We start from the raw sequence: 10,978 nt of genomic DNA, 5'->3' as shown, positions 1-10,978 counted from the left end.
AGATTGTATTACAGAATTGAATTGAGCAGTGTAACGTTTGGTTGATGTATTTTATTTTAATATTTAACAGGCTGCGATATCAACCCAGCTAACAGAATTTTGTTGTATGAATGTTCTATAAATATGCAGTGTTGGTTCTGGGAACGTTAAAAAGTTTTCTTGATGTTATAGGAACGTTTTTATGAGGTATAACGTTCCTCAAACGTTCTTTTAACTTAATTTTGATCTAAAATTCAACATTCTAGGAAAGTTGATTTATAACATTCCAAGAACATGAAAATGCCCAGTTTCCTTAATGTTAGTAGAATGTTATTTAAAGGTTAGCGTGATGTTCCTGAAACATTCTTTCAATCATTCAAACACCTGCTGTGAACAAACACTGAAAGAAAGAGAAATCAGTTTTGTTTAAGGTCACCATCGAGGTCAGTCTTTGCTTTAGTTAGTCAGTTTGACTTCACTTTATTAGTGTTAGTTTTTCTGTGGCTGTTGTAGCTGTTTGTTATGGCAATAATGACAAGAGAAAAATGTGATCAGCTACTGTCAGCTGCTTTATGATAAGAATATAATTGTCATGTAGTGGCTTAATTCACTGATCTAATGACTGAGCTTTATATAAATCAAATGTTAAGTTTGTGTTGGCTCTCTCCTAGAAATACAATGATAAAACGGTTTTAATCAGAAAAGCTGAATGAGTTTTAAAACACATTGTACACTAAACACTTTAAAACTCCGGCAAAACTTTCTCACACACAGACATCAAGAATCAGTGTATGAATCTCAACAATGGTGACATGCTTCATGCCACAATGCATTCTGGGTGCATCATGCAAAAAAAAAATAAAAAATAAAAAGCATGTCACCATTGTTGAGATTCATAGGCTGATTCTTGATGTATGTTTGTGAGTAATTTTCACCATAGATAAAAGTGCTTAGTGTACAATCTGTTTTAAAACTCATTCAGCTTTTCTGATTAAAACTGTGCTGGATCTTTACTTGAATCACAATAAAACAAAATTTGTGAGATATTGCTCATATTAAATTCATTTATAAGATCAGTGAATCAAGCTACTACACAATGATGATATTCTTAACATGAAGCATCTGGTTGTGTTTTCACTTGCTTTTCTTGCTATAACTAACTCAGTTACAGTAACCAGAAAAACTCTAACATTACAAAGACTAGTCAAACTACCCAACTAAAGTAAACACAGATCACCATGATGGTAACATAAAACAAATTCAATAAAAAAAATCAACAATAAAAAACCTCTCTCTTAATTCTCAATAAGAGCTTCTGTATGTGGAGTTGTTTCATCCTCCTCTGCTGAGATCTTGAGAGATTTAATGTCTTCTTTTATCTAAGGCTGCGGCTGAAGTCAGTTCTTGTTCTAGTGTTTCGATTTTTTCTGTTCTTGTTGTTTCTCTTTCCTTTGTTGATTCTGCTTGTTAACAGCAGCTATCTTCAATAATTCTCAATCATCACTTAATTAATTACTTAATTATCTCATTAAATCCAACACTGATTCAGTGTTACATTAGTGTGTAGTGTGCACTCTGAACAATGTTAATTTCATCTGGGCTAAACCATGTGGGCCCTATATGGGTGTGCTGGCTGGGAGGCGTCTCGCCAACGGGATCGTGACAGTGAAGAGGTTAAGCTCATAATTTATTCATGCAGCAATGCATGATGGGAGCCATGGATGAATTTTGATTGGTGGCACCCAGAATGCATTGCAACATGCTTTATGATGGCCACCACTGTTGAGATTCACAGACTGATTCTTGATGTCTGTGTCTCTAAATGAAAGCGATTTTTTTTTTTTTTTTATCAGAACACCTTTTGCAAAATCCCTCAGACTATTTTGATAAAGCTGATCTTGTGCTGTAGAATCACAGTGCTGCTGTAATCAATAATGTAAATCTAACTCAGAGATTGAGCTCTAAATGAGTTCAGTGATTCAGATCAAATAATGATTATGTAAAAACATAACCAACACCTGATCATCTTTTCTCTTTGCTTGTCTGGCTGTTACAACTCAGTTCAGCTCACACAAGATGTAATATTAAAAAGTCAAGGGTCAAGAGCTCAACTAAAGCAAACCCTCATCTCCATGATGGTGGCTTAAAAAATGTGATTTTCTCCTTTGGTGATTCTGCTTGTTATCATCAGGTGTCTTCAATAATGCTCAATCATCACTCAATTAATCACTTCATTATCTCATTAACTTTAACACCGCTTCAGTTGGTGGAATGAAAAATATGGCAGGACTTCTACTTTCTGACCCCTGGACTATACACCTCTGGAACCAACACTGAATATTTAGAGAACATTTTTATAACAAAATTCTGTTAGCTGGGTAATGACTGAAATTTTATTTTTAGGTGAAATAACCCTTAAAGTGGGTAGACTGACTATCATTGACTTACTATCATATGACTTACTATCATTGACTTACTATCATATGGAGATGTTGTCCAACAGAAGATCCTCTCCGATTCTGCTGCAGGTCATCAGCACAGAAGGGCCTGAAAAGAGATTCCAATTATTTACAAAGAGCAGTTTCTGTTCATTACACCATGACATGAACCATTTATTTAGAGCAAATAATATACTGAACCTTTCATGTCCTCGTTGTTATGTTGGAAGTTCTCCAGACACAATGAAACTGGGTGACCATGGGGGTGCGGGTCGCAGTCTTCAGATCTAATGGGTCAGGTACAGAATAAAATGAGTGTTGCCGTCAGATAATGGGTCGGGTGTTCTGCTTACCAAACAGGACCCGTACAATACAGATCATTTCAAAGCAGCTTTACAGTGATAACAGGATTATGATTCAATGATGCAAACAGTTAATTTTGCCTGTACAGCAGCTTATAAATTAGTGTTCATAGAATGTTGTATTTTAAATCAGAATTAAGTTGAAAGAACGTTTGAGGAACATCATACCTTATAAAAAAACGTCCCTCTAACATCAATCATTTTCCTGTAATATAACATAGATTCACACAAGGTAAAAGACACAAACAGGTCTACAGTTACAAAAACACATGCCATAGTGTGTGTTACATAATGATTAAATATCAAACTATTCAGTAAGAACATGTTGGGTTTTTTTGTTTTATAAAATGGCTGACAAAATAAAACTGCATTTTGTCTGTTATTTAAAACATTGAACTTTTCCTGCACCATGTAAAATGCTTTGCACATTGCATTGGCGTGTTCTAATAAAATTCCAAAACACGCTTTTTAAATAAAACCTTTTGTGTTTATATTATTTATTATTTATGTAGTAACTGAGCAGCTTTCTGATGGTATAAACCAGTGGTTCCCAACCATGTTCCTGGAGTCCCCCCCCCAACACTGCATATTTTGTATCTCTCCTTTGTCTGACACAACTGTTTCAAGTCTGAGAGTCTCTACTAATGAACTGATGATCTGAATCAGGTGTGTTTGATTAAGGAGACATGGGAAACATGTAGTGTTGGGAACCACTGGTATAAACCATATCACCTGATTGATATTGTTTATGGTCTCCATAAACACTGTTACAAAGACCACAAACTTAAAAGTCAAGAGTCAAACTGCCCAACTAAAGGAAACCCAGATCACCATAATGGTGACCAAATATTTTCAATAAAACATCAACATCTAAACCTGTTAATTCTCAAAAAGAACTGCTGACAAATGACAGAAATAAAGTCAGTATGTTTGTAATAAGAGAGATTTAATGTTTTTTGAGTTGATTTAATCTAAGGCTGTGGCTAAAGTCAGCTGTTGTTCTTTTGTTTCTTTTTTCTTCAGTGATTCTGCTTGTTATCATCAGGTGTCTTCAATAATCAAGCAGTCATTGCTTAATTAACCACTTAAGCACCTAATTAACACTAACCTGCTGGTGGTTCCCAGGTGAACATTGAGAGGTGTTGATTTAACATTGGGGAATTGACTGTATGTGTGTGAGTGCGTTTGTGTGTTAGATATTAGTTTATATGTTAGAATAATCAATAAAGTCTCATTTACATTTTTTTTAAAGTGTCTTGTGTTATGTGCATATGAATTGAATGTCTTAAACTGCTGACCCTGTTACTTTGTTAATAAATAATGTTTTTACTATAGGTTGGATATTCATATTCACTGCAGAGTTGGTGGTACGGCCCGTTTAAATGAACGCTGGACGATTAATTTGCTCAGTTGTAAAATAAGTTACTCATTCAAAATTCCTAATAAATTAATTAATAATTCCCTTTCAGGTAAATTGACTTGTTTCCCTTACATCTTGTTTATTTATGATTTAAAGGGATAGTTCACCCAAAAATGAAAATCCTATCATAATTTGCTCACACTCAGGTTGTTCCAAACCAGTATTAATTTCTTTCTTCTGCTGAACACAAAAGATGAAATTTTGAAGAATGCAGTGACCAAACAGTTGATGGACCCCCGATTTCTGTTGGGGTCCATCAACTTTGGTTACTGACAAATTCACACAGGTTTGGGAGATCCCTGGAACTTGAGGGTGAGTAAATGATGACAATGGTTGGGTGAACTATCACTTTATTTTTTTCTTATTTTGGCACTGCCTTACCTTAGACGATCTGATTCTGTGATTTAAAAAAATAAGTAGACATTGGTAACAACCTGATCCTAGACCTGTGTTCCTATAACCAAGTTCAAGTTCACATTTATTTATAGAGCTCATTTAAAAACAAAAAGTGTTGTACCAAAGTGCTGTATAATTGTAACAATTTTGGAAAGAAAAAAAAAAAAAACTAATAAGATATCAATAAAACATGCAGATAAGCCATACACTATATAAAAAAACCTACATAATTCAGGCAACACCATAACACCATATAAAGAGATAAATTAAATAAATAAAAACTTAATAAATAATTATAACTATACAGTAATAATATAAAAATGTATCCATACTACTGTAAATTTTAAGATTCATTTTGCACGATCTTATATTTCTTGTTAAAGCTGTATGTAATACTTACAGTCTGTTGAACTGCTGTATGGATTCTGCGGCGACGGTAAATCACACCAGCAGCAGCAGCAGATGCAGCCAGCAGCAGAACAGCAACAACTATTCCTGCTACAGCACCTGAAGACAGATCTGAAACTGTAATAATAAAGACAGTCATTATTATTAGGTTTAAATATATTGAACTGTATTTTAAAATTCTGAAATTATACTCACCAGTTACAGTAACACTGAATCTCCTGATGCTGCTGATGCTGAGGTGGTGATGGGGAATGCTGCTGCTGGTGATCAGTACCTGATATTCTCCAGAGTCTGTGGTTCTGGTGTTCATGATGGTCAGAGATCCAGTCTGATTGTCCAGCTTCAGTCTGTCTCTGAATCTCTCATCACACTGAACATCTGTACAGATCTGACTCTGATCTCCAGCGATTTCAGCAATGAGAATCTCATTAAAACACCACGTCAAATCAAATGGGTTGTTTATTACACCAGGATCAAAAGTAACAGATTCTCCCTCCTTCACTGTCTTCACTTCATCTCGTTCAGCAGAAGAAACACCTGAAACATAAACCAACAGATGCTGGAAAACTACATTACTTTCTGAACTTTAGGTTGGAAAAGCAATATGTATCCATGTTCATCCATGCGCTTATGAACACAAATTTTATCAAACCCTCATTTAAACAGATAAAAGAATTTAGTCAGAGATGGTGTGATGAGAAACGGACACAAAGCTTTTTATGAATCACAACTAACTGTCAAAAGGTTGCATCAGAGAAGAAACTGGACAGAAGTACACAAGCAATTTGATTGCAATAAAGACTGTTGTACATAGTGCAGAAGAAACTGCACTATGTGCAGTAGTCTTTATTGCAAACAAATGCAAACCAACAGAAATACTCAGGATTCTTCAGGACTTCAAAAAACAAGAACAGAACAACCAGGCAAAATAGCAATGTCGACAGACAACTAGACAGGACTAAAGACAGGAATACATAGGAAAACAGGGGATCTAACAAGATAATAGACGAGACGCACCTAAACAGAATACTCAAATCAATTAAGTAACCATAGAAACAAACTGACAGGGGACAGAGGATAACTGATCAATTAACAGAATAGAATATAAGGAAACACAGACATGAACAGAACTCAAAACAGGCCAATAATACTCATACATGTGTAATATATATATATATATATATATATATATATATATACAGTACAGTCCAATAGTTTGGAACCACTAAGATTTTTAATGTTTTTAAAAGAAGTTTCGTCTGCTCACCAAGGCTACATTTATTTAATTAAAAATACAGTAAAAAACAGTAATATTGTGAAATATTATTACAATTTAAAATAACTGTGTACTATTTAAATATATTTGACAAAGTAATTTATTCCTGTGATGCAAAGCTGAATTTTCAGCATCGTTACTCCAGTCTTCAGTGTCACATGATCCTTCAGAAATCATTCTAATATGCTGATTTGCTGCTCAATAAACATTTATGATTATTTTCAATGTTGAAAACAGTTGTGTACTTTTTTTTTCAGGATTCCTTGATGAATAGAAAGTTCAAAAGAACAGCATTTATCTGAAATACAAAGCTTTTGTAGCATTATACACTACCGTTCAAAAGTTTGGGGTCAGTAAGAATTTTTATTTTTATTTTTTTGAAAAGAAATGAAAGAAATGAATACTTTTATTCAGCAAGGATGCATTAAATCAATCAAAAGTGGCAGTAAAGACATTTATAATGTTACAAAAGATTAGATTTCAGATAAACACTGTTCTTTTGAACTTTCTATTCATCAAATAATCCTGAAAAAAAATATTGTACACAAATATTTTGTACAATTGTACACATTAAATGTTTCTTGAGCAGCAAATCAGCATATTAGAATGATTTCTGAAGGATCATGTGACACTGAAGACTGGAGTAACGATGCTGAAAATTCAGCTTTGCCATCACAGGAATAAATTACTTTGTGAAATATATTCAAATAGAAAACAGTTATTTTAAATTGTAATAATATTTCACAATATTACTGTTTTTTTTACTGTATTTTTAATTAAATAAATGTAGCCTTGGTGAGCAGACGAAACTTCTTTTAAAAACATTAAAAATCTTAGTGGTTCCAAACTTTTGGACTGTACTGTATGTATATGTATATATATATATATATATATATATATATATATATATATATATATATATATATATATATATATATATATAAAACAATGATGTCATTAAAACATAAATAACCTGATTTTAAATGACTCACCACAAACAGCAACATTGAAGATCTTTTCTCTGATGGTGCTGCTGATGATCTGTAGTTTATATTCTCCAGAGTCTGTGTCTGTGATGTTTGTGATGGTCAGAGATCCAGTCTGATGATCCAGCTTCAGTCTGCCTCTGAATCTCTCAGTACCTTCATTACACTGAACATCTGTACAGCTCTCACTGAGATCTCCAATGATTTGAGCGATGCGAATGTTATTAAAATACCATTTAATATCATCCTGTTGGTTGTTTTTAAAATCAGTGTGCAGAGTGACTGAATCTCCCTCATTCACAGACACTTCAATTGATCCAACACCAGACACACCTGGAGAAGAATCGTCAGTTCATTATAAGCTAAACAAAAACACACAATAGGAAAGTGCTGTGAATTTTATTTTTTTATTTTTTTGTACAGATCATAAAGATTGTAAGTAGAGAAATATATCTGGATTCATAATGTTACAGATGTAAACAAGCATCAGAAGAACATCACTGATTTACACATTCACTCATCAACAAACACAAATCTCATGAATGATCTTATAACTTATGAACATCATACAAACCACATCATGATTCATATTTTGCTCCTTTTCCCTATAGATTTGTGCATTAATACAACAATGTTTTATACCATAATGAATATTACCCAGTATAAAAATTATGAATATATTATCCATAAAAATACTACATTAATACCACATTAAAACTCAAATAATGTAATGTTATTCTACAAAATATTTTATTTTTTAGCCCTGTTGTTTGAATCCCCCACATAACTTTTTTCCATTTATATATCATTAACAATAGAGACTATAACAAAAATGTGTCTTACCATTCATACGTAGACACAAAAGCAACAAGATCGAAATAAAGAGAAGCTTCATTTTCACTACTCTTAAATAATAATAATAATAAATGCAGATTTTGATACATAAACGTGCTCTGCTGTTGTTTCTCTGCATTCACGGTGCAGTTTAGTCAAACAAAGTGAAAGCAGTTTAAACCACGCGCTCGCTCGATGACACTGCTCCGATTGGTCAGGCCACCCTTGGGCACCACCCCAGCATTTCATTGGCAGTTTGATGATGATTTCAGTTCATCTATTCAATTCGCTGCATTTTTCAAACGAAAAAGAGGAAGCATTAACGGCTCTTTCACTCAATAGCCTACTCCATCTGCAGGATGCGTTGCAGAAGCAGCAGGCGCTATTGTGCTTTCACACATGCCGCGTTTGAAGTACGCATCTGATCCGTGACTGTATATCACAACATTTACTTATTATTTTTATTTCATATGCAAACTATGCTATGCACTGCCACGTTCTCTGAATATTCAGTGTTGGTTCTGGAAACAAATTATAACCAGACTGACTTTATTTCTGTCACACGTCTACAGAAGATCTTACTGAGAATTAACAGGTGTTTAGATGTTTCTTTAGATCTTTGTTTATAGACTATTTGTGGGTGACTGTTTGTTTCACCTATCAATTTGTGTTGATAATGTATAATAGGGTAAATAATGCTTGCATAAAGCAAGTAGTCGTAGCTGATCTTTTTAACTCATTGTAAGTCCTCTTTTGAGGCACACGCAAAAAAAAAACTAGCCATAAAATGTGATATATAAACATTATTTTAGTTATTACACAGACAGCTATATAGGCTCTTATACCCAAATAATCAAACCCGAGTTTGCTGCCTTTTTTCACTGAGTTTGCTGTGTTGTAAACATGTTCATGCGTCAGATGATGTAAAACACAAAGCTTACCTCATTTGTGTGCAGCAATGGATGACACGAGGCTTTTATATTTATTTATTTTACGTTTATATGTGAGTGTTGTACACCTTGCATGTTAACAAACTTTCAAGACTATCAAGTTTAACAATGACCAACTTATAAAAAAAAATTATAGCTGTCTTTGTAAAGAAATGCTCACTTTATATGTAGCTTCGAGCCGCTGCTGTGACGCTTCACGTGTGAATACTCGCGCGTCTCTGCAGCTGCAGTTCACGCTCACGTACCGCTGACGCGTGCGGTGTGAACCCGTTGAACAAAAGAGGGGCGTCTCCCAATTTTGGGGTGTTTTCTAACTGAGAGAGGTGTTTATAACGATCCAACCAAAAAAGTACGGAAACGGGGATAGGCGTTTTTTTTAAAAAGTACGGAAGCCTGAAAGGCCATTCATTTTTTTTTCTTCTTGTTTTCTTATGATCACAACTACTTTTTAATGTTTAGATCCCGAGAAACAGTTATGTCGAGATAATGAAAAATAAATAAAATATTGCAATATGCTTGACTTCCGTAACAGGGAAACTATGCATTTTTCTCGAGTGCCTGTACCTACAAAAAAAGTCTCTTGGAGCGAAATCCGAAACCGAACAGGAAGTCAGATATTTTTAATTAATTCACAGTTTTTTTTTTGCATTTTCCAGACATTGTACTTTAACGAACTCCTCCTAGAGCTTTTATCAGATCAATGTCATATTTGGTCAGTCTAATCTAAAGGCCTTTGTGACGTTAAATTGCGAAGATCTAGAGTTTTCACTGAAGGGCGTGTCCGTGGCGCCCTAAGTTTGATGTTTTCGCCAAGAAACAGGAAGTTGTTGTAACTCTGACAAACAATGTCCGATCTGCCCCAAACTTCACATGTTTTATTAGAGACCTGGGGCCTGTACCATGATGGTAGTTGAACAAACTCAGGGTTATAGGATTAGTTTTGAGTTGACAAAACCAAACCACTCCAATCCGGCTTTGTTGGTACCATGATGCTGATCATCAACTTTCTTTGTCAACTCAGGCTTTGATCCTGAGTTTGTGGAGCGCGTGCACATGAATGCGTGACATCAGTGGTGAACAGCCAATCACATGCCTTGCAACAGAGAGAAACTCTGATTTACTTCTCGCGAGAGAGCCAGCGTGATTCAAAACTCCTTTGCTGAAGGTTAAGAGATTGAATAAAATGAAGAATATGAACTCATTTACACTAAAGAAAATAAAAGAAATAATGTTGTTCTATCAGTGCAAGTGAAACTTGTGAAGTTAGTTTATTTAGTTGATAATATATAGTGATAGAGACTCAAACATGTAAGGTCACATGTAGTCATGCTTAAAGTTTATTTACACCTTATTTATATTACATATGATCTATATATATTAATATTCATTGAAACTAAATAATAACTGTTAAACTAAAATCGCTTGTGTAATGGATTAATAATAATATATATCATTGAATTATTATATAAATCATACATAAATCATACAATCATTCTAAGTAATTGTCATTAAAACCAGAAAATTTCATCGTTAAATATTTGTTTTTACTATACGACCTTTAATTTGGAGGAAGAGAAACTGGGGGAGTGACTTTATTGTGTTGGGTGTGTCAGTGTCAGTTTGCTCACATCTGATTGGTCGAATTTCTGTTTGAGATCTCTAACCCAGAACATAACCTGCCCCGGAGCAGGTTAGCCGCGGAGTGTAAGTTACCATGGTGATGAACACCGCTAAAAGCCAAGCCACTTTCATGGTACCTAAAACCCAGGATTGGCGCAAACTAATCTGAAACTTACCTGGCTAGCCAGCTAATCCGGCTTCATGGTACAGGCCCCTGGCCTGAAGACATCTTCATAACAATATTCGGTTACAGTCATAGCGCCACCTGTAGGCAACAGGAAATTAAATGTTTTACACTGTGATTAACTC

At 34.4% G+C, this 10,978-nt stretch overlaps 1 protein-coding gene across 4 annotated transcripts; it reads right to left on the bottom strand.

Annotated features, from left to right (window-relative positions):
- Positions 1-2,266: 2,266 nt before the first annotated feature.
- On the bottom strand, positions 2,267-8,334 carry LOC125263480. 4 transcript variants are annotated; one of them, XR_007183819.1, is made up of 7 exons: positions 8,109-8,334; positions 7,272-7,598; positions 5,199-5,540; positions 4,996-5,120; positions 2,948-2,984; positions 2,619-2,704; positions 2,267-2,526 (listed from the first exon to the last, which is right to left on the bottom strand). XR_007183819.1 is itself a non-coding variant. In XM_048182476.1 (6 exons), exons 1-5 carry the CDS (start codon positions 8,236-8,238, stop codon positions 2,973-2,975), a joined length of 936 nt encoding a protein of 311 aa, XP_048038433.1. In that variant the 5' UTR covers positions 8,239-8,334; the 3' UTR covers positions 2,267-2,704; positions 2,948-2,972. The 4 variants fall into 4 exon arrangements, 2 of the variants coding, with proteins under 2 accessions (XP_048038433.1, XP_048038434.1); XR_007183820.1 differs by lacking the exon at positions 2,948-2,984; XM_048182476.1 differs by having other exon boundaries at positions 2,267-2,704.
- Positions 8,335-10,978: the final 2,644 nt, after the last annotated feature.

This window comes from Megalobrama amblycephala, linkage group LG2, assembly GCF_018812025.1.
Source record: "Megalobrama amblycephala isolate DHTTF-2021 linkage group LG2, ASM1881202v1, whole genome shotgun sequence".
NCBI classification, from domain to species: Eukaryota; Metazoa; Chordata; class Actinopteri; order Cypriniformes; family Xenocyprididae; genus Megalobrama; species Megalobrama amblycephala.
The sequence above is the reverse complement of the archived record's forward strand: the minus strand, read 5'-3'. Positions and strand labels throughout refer to the sequence as shown.

What these genes read in the sequence shown, in the direction of transcription:
- LOC125263480 (XM_048182476.1), bottom strand. Translation starts at nt 8,238, where the DNA reads ATGCAGAGAAACAACAGCAGAGCACGTTTATGTATCAAAATCTGCATT. An exon ending in TTTGTGTCTACGTATGAATG is followed by an intron (nt 7,599 to 8,108) that starts GTAAGACACATT and finishes ATTCTTCTCCAG; the next exon opens with GTGTGTCTGGTGTTGGATCA. An exon ending in ATTCAGTGTTACTGTAACTG is followed by an intron (nt 5,121 to 5,198) that starts GTGAGTATAATT and finishes TTATTATTACAG; the next exon opens with TTTCAGATCTGTCTTCAGGT.